Raw genomic sequence first — 18,920 nt, 5'->3', positions numbered from 1 at the left:
AATAATCAACAACACCAGGACTTGGAGAAAGATTCAAGATAATGATCCTCATCATGCTATTTAGAATGATGGCGTGATTTTGGAGGCTGTATATCAGACAGTCGGAGAGCTGAGGGGGAAGTGGAGTGCCTGATGCTATTTCAACGTACAGCGTAATCAACATGTTCATGAGAAAAGCAAAAGTTTAGGCCATCTAATACATTGCACAAACCCATTCAAAAGACAGAAAAACTGAGCATCAAAGAGCTTTTGGTTCTTGTGTAATGAATGTCCTTGACTGGCATAATATGTAAATTATATATCTTACCATAGCTAATGCTTTCATCCATCACGCTAGCAAATTTAAAAAGTATATCCAAAATAGAGGATACAAATGCATATATATTCCTCATTACTCTCCCTTTCTGAACCTGCTGAAGAATTCTGAGCAGAAATTGAAACAGTTTTTATAGAAACAAGACTTACTGAAGAGGATTCATTAAGCAAAAGAGTTATAGATGCTGTATATGAAATTAGCGTATCAGATCTACATGGTTAGATAAAGCATTCAACTCATTTTTTCTCTGTCTCGAGGGATCAGAATCCTTTGAATAATGTATAATTTTTACTCTGGTTGTCACAATCTATTTATACACTTTTCCCTGAAATTATTGACATACTTAAACCACAAGCACGCTTTTTTATTTTTGGCGCCGTTTTTTAGAAAGATTCGCAGTCGAAAAAGGAAATGAGGACTGGTTGAATTTAGTAGTCACGACGTTCAAAATTTGCTTGTTTTATTGGCCAAATTTGGTTATCCTTTTAGTCTAAGTTGGACTAAAAATATTGTAGACTTCAAACGATAAAAAATCTTTTTTTCTTTCATTAATACAATATGACTGGAGCCATTTCTGCATCGAAAGCTAAGCGTCTTGCTGCTAGAGCCGCCAAGGCTGATAAAAAGGGTACCAAGTCAGGAAAGAGTACGCCTGCTACTGCATCTGAAAACAACTCGGGTGATGAAATGCCAACAATGGAAAACTTAAAGATCAGCACTGACCGTACTGCTACCGGTGTATATACCTCTCAGGAAAGAAGTAGAGATATCAAGATTGATTCATTCTCTCTCAACTTCCACGGCCGTGTCTTGATTGACAATGCCTCGATTGAACTTAACTTTGGTAGACGTTATGGTTTGATTGGTTCCAATGGTTCTGGTAAATCTACCTTCTTGGCTTCTTTGGCTGGTCGTGACATCGAGATTCCTTCTCATATCGATGTAAGCTTTTTTCTTCTTTTTCTCTTTTTGTGTAGTAAGCTAATTTATCATACAGATTTATCTCTTGAATCAAGAAGCTGAACCTTCCGATTTCAACGCTGTTGAAGCTGTCATTCACTCTGCTCAAAAGGAAGTTGCTCGTCTGGAAAAGGAAGTTGAAGAACTTCTTGGCCAAGAAGATGGCGCAGATAACCCAATTTTAGACGATATTTACGAACGTATTGAAGCCATGGATCCTGCTACATTCGAAACCAGAGCCTGTACTCTTTTGTCCGGTCTTGGTTTCTCTACCCTTCAAATGCAAAAGAAGACTCGCGATATGTCTGGTGGTTGGAGAATGAGAGTAGCCTTGGCTCGTGCTCTTTTCATCAAGCCCACTCTTTTGCTTTTGGATGAACCTACTAACCACTTGGATTTGGAAGCCACTGTCTGGCTTGAAGAATACTTGAAGACCTATGACCGTATCCTTGTGATTGTGTCTCACTCTCAAGATTTCTTGAACGGTGTCTGTACCAACATGATGCACTTGACTCACAAGCGTAAGTTGATTTACTATGGTGGTAACTATGATATGTTTGTCAAGACCAAGCAAGAAAACGAAGTCAATCAAGCTAAGGCTTATGCTAAGCAGCAAGAAGAAATTGCTCACATCAAGAAATTCATTGCTTCTGCTGGTACTTATGCCAACTTAGTCAGACAAGCCAAGTCTAAACAAAAGATTATTGACAAGATGGAGGCTGCTGGTTTAATTGAAAAGGTAGAACAAGAAGCTGCATTTAAATTCTCCTTTACAGATGTGCCCAAGCTCCCTCCTCCCGTCATGGCCTTCCAAGATGTCTCATTTGCTTACGATGGTAACTTGGACCACTGTCTTTACAGAAACCTTGAATTGGCTGTGGATATGGATTCCCGTGTGGCCCTGGTAGGTCCCAACGGTGCTGGTAAATCTACACTCCTTAAATTGATGGATAATGAATTGGTCCCTACCGAAGGTCGTATTCAAAAGCACACTTCTTTGAAGCTTGGTAAATACTCTCAACACTCCAATGATCAATTGGATATGGACCTCTCTCCTATTGACTACATGCGTAAGAAATTCCCTGAGGAAGGTACAGATATTGAACACTGGCGTCGTCAACTCGGTCGTTACGGTTTGACCGGTGCTCACCAAACATCACTCATCAAGACTTTATCTGATGGTTTGAAGTCTCGTCTTGTGTTTGCCGAATTAGCTGTTCTTCGTCCCCATATTATCTTGTTAGATGAACCTACTAATCACTTGGATATGGAATCTATCGACTCCCTTGCTGATGCTATTAAGCGTTTCAGCGGTGGTGTCGTTCTTGTCTCTCACGATTTCCGTTTGATCTCTCAAATAGCAGAACAAATCTGGATTTGTGATAAGGGACATGTCAGCAACTTTGAAGGATCAATCAAAGAATACAAGGAAGCCCTTAGAAAGAATGTTAAATTGTAAATTTTTGGAATCTTATTTATATCTTTATTATTTTATCAAAACATCATCATGTATTCCCTTTCTCTACCCTTTAGAAAAAAATAAAATACAAATGCGATAGAGAACGGAGGATTTACAGAGTTTTTCCCAATTCCATCTTTTTCTTGTACGCCCTTTCAGCTTTATAAAGAACCCGGTCCACTAAACCTGCTACAGTAAATATACCACCTACAATAGCTAAAAGACCTGTCAACAAACTACTGAATGCTGGTCTTGATTCTTGATAAATGATGTGCATAGGCGATATTTCCATGTTAAAAAAGACGCCTGGTAAACCACCACTGCCTTCTTTTAAATTAATTTCATTTTGAGTAACGGAATATTGATTTGTATTGACTGAGGCACTTGATAAATAACGAAGTTCAGTAGAGACAATCTTGAGAAAGTATTGATAAACCATACGACCTGTCATGTGTATTAGTATACATTACACACGCAAGTACACGATACTTACCGTTTGTATTTTCTTTGACCGTGTTACCCAACGAATTCGTCACTGCCAAGATCTCCTCGTTTTGGTCTTTTGTATCCGGGCCAAACTTCAACTTGTGGATTCTGTGGCTCATGTCAAACGAATGACCGTTAGGAGCACCTTGCGTATATTCTTGAAGATCATGGACATGCATGGAACCTGCTTGAAAGGCACCACCAGGAGCAAAATGGAAATTACCGCGTACCTTGTTCACCAAGAGATGGCCATGTACATTGCATCCTTCATTGGACTGGTTCTCTAGTTTGGCTAGCCAACCTTCACGAATGCATTGTTCAATTTCTTTTGTGTTGACTAATCCCCAGCCTTGCTTGACGTAGGCCTCTCGAACATCTTGGCAGGAGTGACAGCATCCGTCTTCACGAAGAGGCTTTGCACCATAACAGCTGCCGCATTCAGGTGCTTCTTCAAGAGCCTTTTTGGCATCATTTGTATGGTCTCCCAATTCTATCATGACACCATTGATTTACCTTCTATGAGCATATTCGTAAAATTAACTTACTGACAGTATGGCCCGATTCAATTATATTTCCAAGTGTGTCAAGTCTGATCTTTGTTACATCTTGTGAATAGCCTGAAGACTGCTCCCCTGATTCATCCATAATATCAATACTGAGCACTAATACAAATACACGTTGAGCAACTAATCTTTAATAAAACCTTCTTCTTACTGTGACAAGGCATATTTGGAAAAGTGATATTAAAGTCAATCGGCATCTTTTCTTTTCTGCTTTTATCAACAACTAAACTAGGTTTCCACACAGATGTATTATATGTCATTAATTCAGATAAAACTAAATAGATGACAACAATTGCACTAATCAAAGTAACTTTTTTACAATCATAAATACTATATCTTTGATCTGATGATTTATTATTTACCTGATGCACCTGATGTTGTCTTTATACGAAACTCGTCCAATGTCTTTGCATACCCGTCAAATTGACGTAAATTACGAAACAGTGATCCTTTTTTTGCCATTGGAAGAAATATTGATTTTTTTAAATAGTCTATTCATTTAAAATAATTCTTTACTCAGATTATAAATATTGACAGTATTTAAACTTCAGTTTAAGACAATTTAAAAAGTTTTTGAGACGATTTGAAAGTAGGTTTGAAACCAAATAAATACAATACCAGGCAAGAAAAAAAAAAAGAAAAGATTTAGTTACCTGTAAGCACCTTTAAGCTCGCTCACCAGAATGGCATTAGTTGTATACAATATAAATATAGAATCAGTTGTAAAAATAGAAATGAGCTCCTTTTTATCTTTGTATTAATAATGATATGGACTTGCTTGAAACTTGATTTAATTCTTTTCTTTCTTTTTATACATTTATCCTAGCAAATTCAATTAAAGTGAGTTGTAAGTCCTGTTTTATAAGTTTTTTTTTTATCTATTTAAATCTTGTTGAGTATTGAAATTAATTACTTTTTATCCAAGTGATATGCATGAATTTTATATAACAAATGAATTCTGTTTATCAAATACAAAAGATAGGATGATTCTCAATTGTATATCTGCAAACGGCCGCCCTTGCAGGATAACATTCGTAAGAGGGAAAGAAATTAATCAGCTTGAGCGTATCAAACTAAATCTCGATGGTTTTCAACTTAAAAGAATAAGTTGATATTTCCGCCGATGCACCATGGATTCCAGAAGGAGAGATGCATTTGTTTCTTTCCACAGCAGGGACAAAGTACGGAGTGTGGCAACAAAAGAATACTACGATACAGCAGGTAATATTAAATATATGATCAATGAAGATGTAAGGAAGCAAGAGTCGGATGTCAAGAAATAAAAACAAAATATCTCTACAACAAAAACTATGTCCGGGCAGCAATACATCCAGCACTACAATATGTCATGAACAGCATGTATACCTTGCTCAATTTCCATAACTTCAGAGTCGCTGAAATAAACTGAAAAAAAAATTGGAAATACATTAAGCTCATGATGTATGCCCAAACGTTTTGATAAACAGTATTTTTTTTAAAGAAAAGAATAAATTAAAGAGAAGAGAAAGTAGACGGGTGATAAATAGAAGAAGCTCAGGCATAATTCATCAATACGGAGAGTAGAAGCAGTTACTATTTGCTTCCATAGTAGAAAAAATCACGAATGCTTTCGTACAGACGAGCGCATAAAAGTTATTCTTGAGGGTGATAAAATAAAAATGCCTCTAAAAGTTTTTAATGATGCGACTCATGAACAAGACCTGTGTGGAATTTCGAAAAAAAAAATTACAAGCATTTTCGAGTGAAAGAGAAGCTAGATGAGCTATATCTTTGAGATATAACCGAATATAGAATATCGAGGGGAATACATACACAAATACTTTTTTTCAGGTTTAGCGTCTCCTTCATCCAACAATCAGTGAAGTTGTAAGTCAATGAGTATTACAGATAATCTAAATCAAAAACTATTTTAAAGCGGCAGACGATCATGAAAGAACAGATGATAGAACAAAAGAAAGGTAGCTGATCTTTTGTTGTTTAAAGCTGTGATGACGTTCCTATAGAAAGAGTGATTGGTTGAAAAAGACTTGCATAATTAGACCCAAAAAAGAGAAAAATCTTTTTTTTTATTAGACAAATAGGGTAATAAAGGGTGTAATTTATCAAAGGAAAGATGAATGATTCCTGTTTAAAGATGAGAGAATGTTACTCGGCTGTTCCTGACTTGTACAGGCATTGAAAGCGATCATCTACATAAATACCCATTTACATGAACATAAAAGGGAAAAAATGGTGTCATTTGTACACATGGCAACGGATTATTTATGCAAATTGCATCATTCGCAATGCTATCGGAGCTCATTTATCCTAACGTACGACAAGCAATTGGCAACGGTTTAAATAGAGAAACAAGATGATCGAGTGTGATTCAGTTCATCAAATTTAATATTGTAAAGAAATGTATATAGAACAATAGCGCAGTACTATTTAATAAAGAATCATCAGCTTGACAAATAAAGGACTGATTTGTCATCTTCTTCATTCTGTACTAAAAGCCCAATTGTTTAACTTGACGTAAAAGGAAAGTCCAGCAGGCCCATTGTATGAAACCATCGGTAATGCCGGTTGTCTGAGGACAGAATATCGGCTGATCTGGGGTTCTTTATAATTCCATTAGGTATCTTGTACTGATATTAGAATTTGTTCAATTTGCTTTGGTAGATGCCAAGCAAGAGCCAAAACTAATAACAAAGCAAATGAATTCAATTTCAGTAAAAGAAACTAAATTAGAAGTTGATAATGTGTCTATTTTGCACAGAGAACACATAAAGTAAATTGTATAGTTCAAGTACATATGATATTCATTTCGATATAACATCCTATTCTAATTTTTTCTTGGTGAAACAACCAAGACAATTATTCTTGGCAGGTACGACTACACTATCTTTAAAATCTGGCGCTTTTTTTTTTAAACAAATTGAGAGTCAACTAATTTTTACAGAATTTCTCCCAAAGAAAAAAAAATCAATTTATTTCAACTTCAGCACCAATGAAAGCTGTGTAAAACAACTTTGGGAAAGGATTCACAAAAAAAGAACAATGAGGAAAGATGATTTAAATAAAATAAATACACAGTCTATATGATAGAACGCATATAATCTTTAGTTTATTTAAACAATTTAAATAAATTATATAAATTATAAATAACAAAAAAAAGGAGAAAGTCATTCAAGGCAGAAAAAAAAGAATACGTCAAAATCACGAAATAATGGATACAAAAAAAAAAAAAAAAAAAAAAAAAAACCATAATTTTATTCTATTCATGTGGACAGGATATCACGTCATTTCTTATTGCTTTCTGCCTTACCCCCTTTATTTAATCTGTCATAATCTTTGTTTTTGCATGAATTTAGTCTCTCTTCAGAAGAAATAAGAAGGATTTCCACTGACTTATCCAGTTGATATGTCAGATGAATAATTTTTTTTTTTCATTGTTATGAATTAAAACACCGATTTATTCACACACAGATTACGAATATTTAAATTTGAATTTCTTTTCTTTCCGCCTTCTTTTTATCTTAAAATGACTGAAAGTACATTTAGATTAAGGAATCCTACAGACTATCACCTTCAACAACAACAGCAGCAAATAATGATGGATGAATTTATTTATCAACCACCTTTAACTGGTTTCTTATCACCACTTCTAAGTGATTTTGATGAATTTGAAATGAAAAACAAGATTGAAATAGACCTTTTATCGGAAGGATCACCTTCTGAATATTCTTCTGTCTTTTCTCATCCACCACACTTTATTGACAATAGAAATCACAGTTCGGATACTCTCTTATCTGTTTCACCTCAAAGTACAAGTAGTTTTTATACTCAACCTTTTTCTGCTCCTACTCAAATGAATTATCTGGCTACTTTAAATCATACAAGTATTGAAGATTATGAATCATTACAGATACAGTAAGTACACACTCTCTTCCTTTTTTTATATATAAACAAATCATACTTAATCTGTTACTAGGCAACAAATAATCAATGAAAAGAGGCGCAGAAGAAGAGAATCACATAATGCAGGTAAATAAAAAAAGTCATATTAATTTATAAAAACTAATTGTTCTACAGTTGAAAGAAGAAGAAGAGAAAACATTAATGAACGTATTCAAGAATTGGGTACTTTATTACCGGAATCTATGCTTGAAGAAATTACAAATCATACTGGAAACAATACTAAGCCAAACAAAGGTGCCATATTAAGAAAATCGGTCGATCATATTCGGTTACTACAGCAACAAGTTACTAATTACCAAGAGCGAATACATCAATTAGAATCACAACTTGCTTCTTTAACTTGTTAATTATTTTCATTATTATATATATGCTATTACTATGCTATTATTATTATTATTACTACTATTAAAATCATACCCTCACCTTCCCTTTAATCTTCATAATAAAATATTTCCTGTTTATTTTCTAACATTCAAAACTGTTACACTTTTTTTTTCTATAAAAAGAAGATGACGTTTGCCTTGAAGACAGCTCAAACTCCAGAGTAACAAATCCCGATTTAGTAATATCCCAAGGGGCTATGTTACACAATTCGCATCATTAACAAATAAAATTCAGGTACTGTTTTGTGCAAAGCAAAAACTATTTTTATTTGATCCACTTTACTGCGTCGTTCCTTTTTTTTTTTTCCTATTCTTCCCACGTGGCCTCAATCACGTTACACATTTTCTCTGTGGCTCAGCTTTGTTTCATAAAATGTTGTCAACCATGGTTTTCATACAATCAAATACAGTATCATCTATGAATTATATATGGAAAAGATAACTATTTTTACATACATGGCTCTCATCTATTTAAAAAGATTGGATTTTGTTAGGTTATGAAAAACAACTGGAATCACAATTACTCCGAATCGGAAAAGCACTTCTTCCAAAAAAGAAGACAAAAAGAGAGTTACACTCCATAAGAGCAAGTGCGGAAATCGGTTGGTGATGATCTCCGAGATATGCGTTTCAAGACCAAGAAAAATGCTGGTAAAAAAAGTCGGTATACTTAAACCTTCTTATGAACAAATCCCTATTGTTGAACATGAAAGATGTGATATTCAACCTAACCCTGTCTTTCTTTAGGTATTTGTTCTTTATTAAATTGATTACTTCAGTAGACTATTTGGCATTTAAGCCTGAAACTATTTACGGAAAATGATTTCACAAAATATCATCATCGTCGATGACAAAAGAAATGGACGATGGCAGCAGTAGTTTTCATAGTATTCGATTTGAAAATAGCGGAGTTCTCGGAAGCTCTTTCCTTTTTTTTTTTCTAATTTTTGCTCTCAGCAGCGATGCACCGCTGTTACACCAGCAATGACATGATGGAACCAATCACCCCCAGCTTTATCAAAAGGCCAAATCCATCAAGCATTCTACTAGATATCAGTTGGCAAAGAGGCCTTTGTGATATAGCATATGTATTCCAGTCAGAAAGGAATATTGTAAATGAAAATATAAAATAGAGAAAATAGTTACAACGCAAAACAAAATATAAACCATGCACATTTCTTTACAAAACAAATGCAAACCGCAGTGTCACCAGTACCAAATAGCGGTACACAAAAAATCCACGACGGTTTTGTGATACTCCAATTTGTGATTTCGTTACATCCAGCCAGCGATTTCTGCAATGCCCAGCCAGAGGCTTTACAATGCCCAAACGGCGACTTTGTAGTACGATTTGATCTTTTATGTAATGCAACACTGTCTTCATCATCTTTGATTTCCACATCTAGCATAGATACTGAATACAATTATCATTTGTAACTAAAAACCTCAAAATAAAACGACGTAGGTTTCGACTTTTACTGTTCCCATTTAATAAAAATAAAAAATATCTTTGAGCCTAAAGCTCTTCTTTTTCCAGTTCTTCAATAACATCGCTGTTTCTGTCGTCATTTTCATTATTGGCATCAACCATTGAAAGAAGAGCTTGTATAAGTAAACCACTGTTTTTGTCTATTTTTTTTTTTTTTTTTTTTGTTTGGTAACATAATTTAATAAACGCATGTTTGAGCCGGAGCGAAGATTTATTATCAGATCAAAATAATTTGCTTTCATGACGTAGCTTTTTTCTCTTGTTTTAAACATCTTACCAACATTAAGCCTGTAAAATCCAACAGAATCCGGCCTCTCTATTCCTTAGGCCAACAAGATAAAGCCCATCCTTGCGGAAAATAGAAAGATCTTGCAACCTTTGGATGGCCATACGGTTTCATCTACGGTCAGTTGGACCTGACGTTATGGTGGGGTTGCCGATGCACTATCGAGTATCTTTCAATTTTAAGCTTGCTCTATGCTTTCCAAGGCAAGAAAGATAGTTGGTTTTTCTTAACATAATGCTAATACTTCTTATGTACAACTCTCCTTATGAACGAGTTATACCTAGCCTAGGATCAAAAGAATGCAGCATTTTTATGTTCATGAGGTTATACCTACAGTCAGCTACAAGCACCAGACTTTATGGTGGATTTACTTGACTTGATAAGTCTGCGTTGTCATGAAATAAAAGAAGAACAACACCCTTTTTAAGAAAGGTTATTTACTTTGATTTTTTTTTTTTATTATCTTTGCTAGCGACTCAGACAGATCAATTAGGAGTTTTTTTGTATAAGTAAAAAGAATAGCGATATACTATACATAATATAATGACATGGTGATTACCTTGATAGTAGTAATGATGTTTAATTCATTGATTCAAACAACTGGACACTTTTACAAAAACCAACTTAGTATAGTCTGTAGACTCTTGTATCAGTTTCTTGTTAGCCTCATCCTGCTCAATCTGTACTAGCTGTTAGAGGTAGGCATATTAATACTTGTTGGATAGGTTATGAACTCAAGTTCTTACAAGTAAAGTGGTCATAAGCGCAAACATAGATAGCCAAGCAAATCGAGAGTTCCAATCGACTGGGAGAGATGAAGAGCGAACTTCAATAACTTTCTGTTTACAGCTTGAATGTTTGAAGGCTAACATAAACGAGGTCAAGTTTTATAGAATCCTCTGGAGACTGCAAATTTCTTTCTTGTCGATTTCTTCAATGGATACATTCTTATTCTTTTTAATGATACATTTCAAGATATTTGAATATTCTATAATTATCCTGATAGCATCGTCCAAATTATAAGAAATATTCTGTTTGTTGATACCACTACTGGATTCAATAAAAAGTTTTTTGTCATTTGTTATCATACTTACGCCAGGGCCATCAGAAAACCTGTGCTCATATCCAGCAAGTTGATAGTCGTTGAGTTCTAAACTCTCCGCAGCTTGTCTTTCCACTTGCTTCTCACATCAAGACATGGCAGCAATTCCAGTTTCTTGTGATAGGTACTTAAAAGGAAGGACAAAGTAAGTTACAAATACACTTCTTTCGTGACTTCCAATCAGCAGAAGAAATTGCTCATGATTGGGAGTGAAATTAATGAGTGACAGGGTTACCATTCGTGTAAGTCTCTTTGCTGATCTAATAGAGCTACTAGTATCGGGTGAAACCAAGCAACACAAGGTAAGCTATCGATGTCGCTGCCAAGACAATCTTTAATAAACGCATTGACTTGAGGAAACTCTTTCGGTGATTTGAATTCAGCTTGGCCAGCTGCATTTGACCTGCACTCCTTCATTTCTTCCGCTTCAGTACGATCAGGGTTGCTTTCTAAAAGCACCATTCCTATAGCACAAATGTCCTTTAGCTTAGCTTGATTAATGACTTGCATCTTTGGTTTGTGAGGTGTTGTTAAATATGCGGCTGAGTTATAGATGGTAAGCGACTTTTGGGGGTTTTTTTTAAGACTGTCTTCTAAAGAACAAGTAATTAATAAAGAGCTGATATCTTCTTTGTTCAAACTTACCTTGTTTAGTTTTTCTTTTGCTGCGAATGTAGAAGCTGTGGTAGTAGAAGACATAGCATCAGCATCATTAGTGATGGTATTTTTAGTGATCATATCAGTATTATCAGTGGTATCATCTTAGAAAGGTTGAGTGATGAATTCTGCTCTAACCTCCTTGATGGACTGAATTGTAAGATCACCTCTTAAGAGCTTCGCTTATTTTTTTTATATTTATTTTTATTAAATGGGAACAGTAAAAGTCGAAACCTACGTCGTTTTATTTTGAGGTTTTTAGTTACAAATGATAATTGTATTCAGTATCTATGCTAGATGTGGAAATCAAAGATGATGAAGACAGTGTTGCATTACATAAAAGATCAAATCGTACTACAAAGTCGCCGTTTGGGCATTGTAAAGCCTCTGGCTGGGCGTTGAAAAACCCGCTGTGGATTGAGTACTGCTTTTATGGTACTGGCATCACTTTAAAAAAGCTTCCAAGGATGATTAAGAAAGCATAATATGTAAAAGATTAACTATCTCTAGAAACAATGCGTCTATTTTATTATATAATAATTCTCTGAACACTCTCAAGGTTATTTGGATTTCTTGCCTTAAAATAAGCTATCCTTACATTAGGATAACAAAAAATGATTTTGTTGCATTTAAGCGATATTTACACGGGTGTTTTTTTTTTTTTTATTATAACGCATCAAAGTTAATAATATGTAGTGTCTTTTGCCTTTCCATCTCATCCTCTCTCTTTTCCATAACACGCAATACAACCACAACAATGCCCAAGACAAGGGCTGCAGTAGTCAAGACACCCAATACCCAAGGTACATAATCTCCTGGCTTGATATATAACTCTACCTTCCATGATGAACTATCTTGTACATCCTCAGGCTGATAAGGTAAGATGACAAGTTGTGAATTAGGAATGACGCCCTCATGCATGTAATAGTTCTTTTCTTGATGTCTTGTCACACCCGCAAACATCTCCTCCACATAATTGTTCGTTCTACCCAGACCAAAGAGACAGTAAGGCGTCAGTAGCGGGAGATAAGCTGATTGTGATAATTGTGATATTTGATGGGATCGTTTGACGCCTGATGTGTCCAATACTGTGAACTTTAATGAAGCTCCTGGATAACTAACACCATATCCTCTGTGGCTAGAGACACCATTCAAAACTACATGCAATTGAATAACTTTGTTTTTTTTTTTTTTTTTTTTTTTTTTTTTTTTTTTTTTTTTTTTTTTTAAAAAAAAAAAGGTCAGCTCTATTACCTAAACCTTTTAAAAAGAATGCGTCATTAAAGTAATTGTTGATGATGAAGTTTGGTATACGACTAGCATCAGAAGTACTAGTGGATTGAAGCACAAGAATATCCAAGGATCCCTACATACAAAGAGATGAATCCCTTTTTTTCAACTTGAAGTATTCCTACTTACATCTTCATCTATATCAAAAAACGCGGCTTGTCTCGGATTTGATACATTCTCTAATGCATCAGCACCAGTTGTAACAATAGAAAATGATCTCTTTTCTGCCTCAATGGCTTCTTTTGTACAAAGCTTTTGATTACAAAGAACTGACTGGAGTAATACAACGCGTTGGGTGGTAGTGACAAGTAAATCAGGATATCCATCCATATTGTAATCTCCTGTATGTAAAGCAACAGGTAAATTCCCTCTAAAATGACTGTCTGTTGTAAGAATCGTTTCCTTTTGTTTTAAATATGTATCAATGTCATAAACAACATAGTTCTATGATAAAGCATTAGGCACGATGATGTGTGTGATATGAAATGTTCACTACTTTTGAATTTGGTGACGTAAAATCAAACTTAAAGTTTGGATCCGCAATACATAACTCATTTGCTTTTCTACAGTTTTCTTCTTTTCCTTTACTACATAATCCCATTTGTTGATTATAAACAACGTGAATACTGCAACCTGACGACTGACAAACAGGGAAAACGATATCAATCGATCCATCACCATCAATGTCAGCAAAACTCAAAGGACCTGCTCCAGTTGGTAAATCAGCTTGTTGAGATAATTTAAATCCATCTTTTCTTGAATTCGTATAAATCTGAATCGATTTTGTTGATTTCTTTGAACATACAAATACCAAGTCTACATTCTTTTAGTCTATGAAAGTAAACAAAAAAAAAAGCTATTATTACCTGCAAGACAATCGCCATCTAAATCTACAAAGGCATTTGAGTGTGGATTTGCCCAAGTACATTGATCAATGGATTGCTTATCAAACATTGTATCAGCCAATGTTCTACAACAAATAAACTGAGCCTTATTTGATTTAAAAAATGATTTTGCTTTACAAGTTAAAAGAAGAATCGCCCATATTCATCCATGTACTTAATTGATTCGTCTCTTTTGAATATCCCAAAATATCAGTCTTCATATCTCCATTAATATCCAAAACAATAGGTAAAGCACCTTGTGCTGAAGGTAACTTGATCGGTTGAGATTCTATTCTTATAAATAAGTTTCCCAGATTCAATATTATTTTCATTCTTACCAAAGGTATCATTGCCATTGCCAAGATAAATTTGCATTTGAATTTCGCTTGACTTTTCTGGACTTTCTTGTCCCATCAATAAAACATCCAGATGACCATCATAGTTGTAGTCTCCAGGTACTACATTAGTAATAATATAGCCTGGCTGAATCCATTTTGTACTAGGTAAAGAATGGAATGTAAAATCCACTTTTACAAGACATGTTTAGTTTCATGTCTCCAGCAGTAACAATAGCAACTTACAGTGATTCCATAAATAAACTGTTACTGAAGTTTGATCTGAGCTCAAGATAAACAAGTCTGTACTATAGAGAAGTGTGAGTTTCAAAGAAAAAGCAAAGCAAGTTGTGTGTACAATTTATCTCCATTAAAGTCACCGAAGGCTGCAATTGTACCATCCACTTTATCTAATCCTATTGAATCTGGTTTTAAGCTATAAAGCTTATTCTTTGGAAAAGTCGATACATAATTAAAAGTCTGACATATTATAACTGTTGGTAGAAAGCAAAGCAGCCACAATTTCATTCTTGTTGAATAAAAAAGTAAAAAGAAAAAAGCCAAAGAAATCGAGCTTCTTTCGCCTTTTTAATTTTCTATTATTCCTGCATATTCAATATGTTCAAGGCCAAGGCTCTTTCTAACCACTGATACCAAAGCCAACTAATAAAGCAAACAATATAACCTGATCCCAACTAATAGACAAAATCCGAGCATCGCTGATGCAGGCAATACAGAACGCAATATTACGGTTATAGAAAATAAAATGTCACCCAATCCAAAGTATGGAGAGCTGAGCATTCGAATTTGATTACTTGATCTATCTTTTCTGAAAGAGGATGCTTTAAGAAACAATAAAGAAGAAATTGCTGATCTTATGTCTATATTATCGATTTAAGATGTTTTGAGAATAGTTTACCAGTACCTATATGAATATAGGCCATATTATTTCAAATAATCCTAAAGCAGTAATATTTTTTTTTCCTTTTCTCATCATACCATTGAATATCCATCAAAAAATAGTTTTTATGCTGAGGTACATGTCATCCCTGATTGTTTAAAAACAATTATCTCGTAATTATTGAGATTGGTATAATGCACTTTATTTTATTTCTTATTTATCTATAAAATACAAGAACAGGCGCACGTCTAAGAGCGGTGTGGGCCAAAATAGGCAGAGTATAAACGATGGAACATGTTAGCCAAGGCTGAGTCCGCCCCTTTTGATGATGGCAAGCTGCGACATAGCACTACATTTTCTTAAAATCAGATATATGCTGAAGCTACTACTAGCACTATATTTGTTGAATATGACTACAAGCAGCCAGTCGATTCTGGCTCTGCAAAAAGACAACCATCGATAAAGTTTCATGATTAAACTCCCTCACTTATTTTGTATCCTTTTGTTCTTTTTATTAGCTTGATGTGACTGTAAACACCTCCTGAGATTCTGTCAATTTTGTTTTTTCTTTTTTTTTTTTCTTTTTTTTTTTTGCGAAGCAAATGCGTATCTGTTATTATGATTTACTTGGTGTTGAACGTCAAGCTACCAATATAGATATTAAAAAAGCTTATAGAAAGCAAGCACTTGTATGGCATCCTGGTAAAATCAACCTCTTTTTTTTTGGTTTTGCTCTTTTTTTTTTTTTTGCTGACCTGTAATTATAGATAAAAATGGGGATAGAATTCAAGAAGCCACAGAAAGATTTGCTTTAATTCATGAAGCTTACGAAGTTCTTTCAGATCCACAAGAAAGATCCTGGTAATACTATTGATATTATCTTTTAATATAAGCAATTAATCTCAAATTAGGTACGATGGACATCGAGATGCCATTTTACGAGGCGATGATACAAAGGGTCAAAAAGACAGTAGTACTGGCACAACAGCGGAGGATCTCATGCGATACTTTAGTATATCAGAATTTAAAGGTTATGAAGATACAGCCAGAGTAAGACCAACAAGCTCATGTGTATACATCCAAACTGATTTCCCGATGATAGGGCTTTTATAATGTATATCGCAGTTTATTTGAAAAGTTAGCTAGAGAAGAAGAAGAGTCGTTTAGAAGTAATGATGATGATGATACCAAATACACACCGTTTCCAAATTTTGGAAATGAAAAAACACCATTTATAGAAGATGTTCGAGACTTTTATAATGCCTGGCTTAATTTCTCGACTGTAAAGCCCTTTATTTGGGTTGAAAAATGGAGATTGTCAGATGCACCTAACCGAATTGTGCGTCGATCGATGGAAAAAGAAAATAAAAAGGCAAGAGATGCTGCTAAAAGGGAATACAATGATGTGATTAGGGTAAGCTAGATAAACATGAAAGAAAATGTGTTAATGCTTTTGTTGACTATAGAGTCTAGCACAATTCATAAAGAAACGTGATCCACGAGTGAAAAAATACTTGGATGAAGAACAAAAGAGAAAGGAGGCAGCCGCAGCAGAACAAAAGGCTAAGCAGCAACGTAAAAGACAAGAGATGCAGGCAAAGATTGATCAATATGAGGAGCCTGAGTGGGCTAAGATAGAAGAGGAAGAGGAAGAAGAGGCAATGTATGAAGAAGAAGAGGAGATGGCCGGAGAAGACTTTTATTGCGTTGTGTGCGATAAAGGTTACAAGAGCGAAAGACAGTTTATAAGCCATGAGAAGAGCAAGAGACATACTGACAACTTGGAAAAATTAAGACAGGAGATGCTTGCGGATGAAGAGACTTTTGATTTTGGACAGGATGTGAATGATTTGAATGAACAGATGGATGCCGTCATACTTGAAGAGGAAGAAGTGATACCAACCATACAAGAGAAGAAGAAGAAGAAGAAAAATAAGAAAAAGGCACCCAATTGGGGTTATGAAGAAGATAATCTATAGAGTTTATTGTTGTTTTGTTAAAAACACGGAAGCATCTTCAAATAAAACTTTAGGTCTCAGTGGCCATTCATCAAACTTTTGAGCTACTTCACTCAATTGCTCAGCAGAAAGATCTCTAATTAAAATGCTTGTATCAAATGATAGTCTACCAAGTATGATTTCTGCACCAGGTCCTAATGTCCTAACAATGATGATATGATTTAGATGGTCATGTAATAAATAAAAGCTGCATTTATTTACCTAACCATTGACTTCAAAGGCTGTCTTCGCATAACAAACAAGTGTTTCAAAACATACTCAAACACATCCCAGTCAGCTATGAAAGTTTAAAGTTGCTTAGCAACGTCATTTTTACCCCTTTTTTTGCATAATTATTATTGTTACCTTTTATTTTACTTTTTTCTAAAGGTACGATGGATACAAGATGATACACAGACTATTTAAACAGATAAGATAAAGTTATTCATATTGTGAGCTTTACCTCTGGATAGATATCCCCTTCTTTTGTTGTATAAATCACTTTCAAGTTCGAACATGCCTCAGCCACAACACTCATTTTACAACGATTCGAATCGCCTGGTCCAGCCGTGAATTTCTGTAGATTAAAAAAATGAGTGTCTATTTCTATCATCATTTCGTTTGTGTTACAGTAAATAATTGATCCGGAATCCAGAACGCCATCGGCACACGGCCAAATGTTTGCATTGCCATCTTGTTGTTTACACAGCAAATGAATTGTGATAAAAGTTGCTCTCCCTTTCTACCTTTGGGTATCAAACCTGTAAAGAATATATTCGGATGCACTAGAGCAGTGTTATTCAAGAGGACACTAAACCAGGAAATCATTTACTACCTTTAGACCAATCTGCGTTTTGTAATGTTCCTAAATAGTTGGGATCTTTAAGAAAAGTGTAAGTATCCCAATCATATCCATCTTTCTTTATTGTTTCAATCACTCCATTCGATGTTTCAGAGACTTGCTGTGGCATTTAGATAAGTTTACTGAATAAAACTTTTATATAATTCCTTGGCTTACTTTCATCCACTGAAAATAGTTAGGTTGTTGTTCTAAAGTCAATACTCTTTTGAATCCAATCTCTTTCAATGCGTTTGTCCAAATACCAAGTCCTATTTCTTGTCATTATTTCTACTTGATATCATGGTTTCTATTTACCAGGATATATCTCAACAGCTGTCTTTTGTTGAACATTTTTTATATTTAAAGCTTTAGCTGAATTTACTATATTTAAAGTATAAACAAACTGTGTGTACTACAATATTGTTACTATTCTTACAGGCCGTTATTGAATTTCCAAGTGTTGCTCTTGGTGATGAACTTGCTTTGCTTTTAAAGATCTTTGTCCATTCTGTTAGAGTTGGGAAGCCATTTTTAAAATTAAAAACTTTACTCATTTTGAAAAAAATAAAAAAAAAAATCAAATTTCGAGCATTAGAGGCTTATGTTTTTTGACAGCATAACTCCGATGATACAGGGGGGATTCATGCTACTTTTTTTAATATTCACTTGTAAAATTTGTAAGAATAAAAAACGTTGACAAGTTATGAATGACATCTGTATTTTTTTTTTTTTTTTCTAGAATTAAAAGAATACAAGAAAATAAAGTGGTCACTGCATATTGGATGCATAAAGTCAAAAAAAAAATCAAGGAACCGGTGAGAGAACGCGGTTTGTTACATTTAATATAGTTTATTATTTTGGTCACTGCATATAAATAATCTTATTTTGCTTTAACGTGTTATTTTATGTCATCTAAAGAAAAAAAGAAAAGAAACCTAGAATACGTATAGAATATAAGGGTTGCTTTATAAGACATGTTAATAATAGAACCTTTCGTTCTTTCTCTTTCTC

The 18,920-nt window shown here is 34.5% G+C and overlaps 8 protein-coding genes across 8 annotated transcripts; 4 read left to right on the top strand and 4 right to left on the bottom strand.

The window, feature by feature from the left end:
- Positions 1-874: 874 nt before the first annotated feature.
- RO3G_17064 (uncharacterized protein) lies at positions 875-2,735 on the top strand (the record flags this gene model as incomplete). The annotated part of the gene is made up of 2 exons (XM_067671648.1): positions 875-1,258; positions 1,314-2,735. The coding sequence occupies 2 exons, from the start codon at positions 875-877 to the stop codon at positions 2,733-2,735; spliced, it is 1,806 nt and encodes a 601-aa protein (XP_067527653.1).
- A 330-nt stretch (positions 2,736-3,065) lies between these two features.
- On the bottom strand, positions 3,066-4,246 carry RO3G_17063 (uncharacterized protein; the record flags this gene model as incomplete). The annotated part of the gene is made up of 5 exons (XM_067671647.1): positions 3,066-3,118; positions 3,229-3,711; positions 3,767-3,883; positions 3,936-4,058; positions 4,147-4,246. The coding sequence occupies 5 exons, from the start codon at positions 4,244-4,246 to the stop codon at positions 3,066-3,068; spliced, it is 876 nt and encodes a 291-aa protein (XP_067527652.1).
- Positions 4,247-7,307: 3,061 nt separating this feature from the next.
- Positions 7,308-8,091, top strand: RO3G_17062 (uncharacterized protein; the record flags this gene model as incomplete). Its single annotated transcript, XM_067671646.1, has 3 exons — positions 7,308-7,696; positions 7,758-7,810; positions 7,859-8,091. 3 exons carry the CDS (start codon positions 7,308-7,310, stop codon positions 8,089-8,091), a joined length of 675 nt encoding a protein of 224 aa, XP_067527651.1.
- Positions 8,092-10,450: 2,359 nt separating this feature from the next.
- RO3G_17061 (uncharacterized protein) lies at positions 10,451-10,925 on the top strand (the record flags this gene model as incomplete). Its single annotated transcript, XM_067671645.1, has 4 exons — positions 10,451-10,471; positions 10,567-10,600; positions 10,628-10,650; positions 10,752-10,925. The coding sequence occupies 4 exons, from the start codon at positions 10,451-10,453 to the stop codon at positions 10,923-10,925; spliced, it is 252 nt and encodes an 83-aa protein (XP_067527650.1).
- Positions 10,926-11,235: 310 nt separating this feature from the next.
- Positions 11,236-11,742, bottom strand: RO3G_17060 (uncharacterized protein; the record flags this gene model as incomplete). The annotated part of the gene is made up of 2 exons (XM_067671644.1): positions 11,236-11,514; positions 11,650-11,742. The coding sequence occupies 2 exons, from the start codon at positions 11,740-11,742 to the stop codon at positions 11,236-11,238; spliced, it is 372 nt and encodes a 123-aa protein (XP_067527649.1).
- Positions 11,743-12,327: 585 nt separating this feature from the next.
- On the bottom strand, positions 12,328-14,427 carry RO3G_17059 (uncharacterized protein; the record flags this gene model as incomplete). Its single annotated transcript, XM_067671643.1, has 8 exons — positions 12,328-12,818; positions 12,916-13,027; positions 13,081-13,334; positions 13,519-13,701; positions 13,818-13,921; positions 13,974-14,124; positions 14,174-14,334; positions 14,417-14,427. The coding sequence occupies 8 exons, from the start codon at positions 14,425-14,427 to the stop codon at positions 12,328-12,330; spliced, it is 1,467 nt and encodes a 488-aa protein (XP_067527648.1).
- A 1,246-nt stretch (positions 14,428-15,673) lies between these two features.
- RO3G_17058 (uncharacterized protein) lies at positions 15,674-17,050 on the top strand (the record flags this gene model as incomplete). The annotated part of the gene is made up of 5 exons (XM_067671642.1): positions 15,674-15,773; positions 15,839-15,932; positions 15,983-16,121; positions 16,174-16,485; positions 16,538-17,050. The coding sequence occupies 5 exons, from the start codon at positions 15,674-15,676 to the stop codon at positions 17,048-17,050; spliced, it is 1,158 nt and encodes a 385-aa protein (XP_067527647.1).
- Positions 17,051-17,286: 236 nt separating this feature from the next.
- RO3G_17057 (uncharacterized protein) lies at positions 17,287-18,463 on the bottom strand (the record flags this gene model as incomplete). Its single annotated transcript, XM_067671641.1, has 8 exons — positions 17,287-17,366; positions 17,447-17,486; positions 17,532-17,645; positions 17,699-17,829; positions 17,901-18,030; positions 18,087-18,178; positions 18,225-18,290; positions 18,346-18,463. The coding sequence occupies 8 exons, from the start codon at positions 18,461-18,463 to the stop codon at positions 17,287-17,289; spliced, it is 771 nt and encodes a 256-aa protein (XP_067527646.1).
- Between the last annotated feature and the right edge of the window lie 457 nt (positions 18,464-18,920).

Source organism: Rhizopus delemar, genomic scaffold (genome assembly GCF_000149305.1).
Source record: "Rhizopus delemar RA 99-880 supercont3.25 genomic scaffold, whole genome shotgun sequence".
Lineage (NCBI taxonomy): Eukaryota > Fungi > Mucoromycota > Mucoromycetes > Mucorales > Rhizopodaceae > Rhizopus > Rhizopus delemar.
This window is presented reverse-complemented; position numbering and strand designations above follow the sequence as displayed.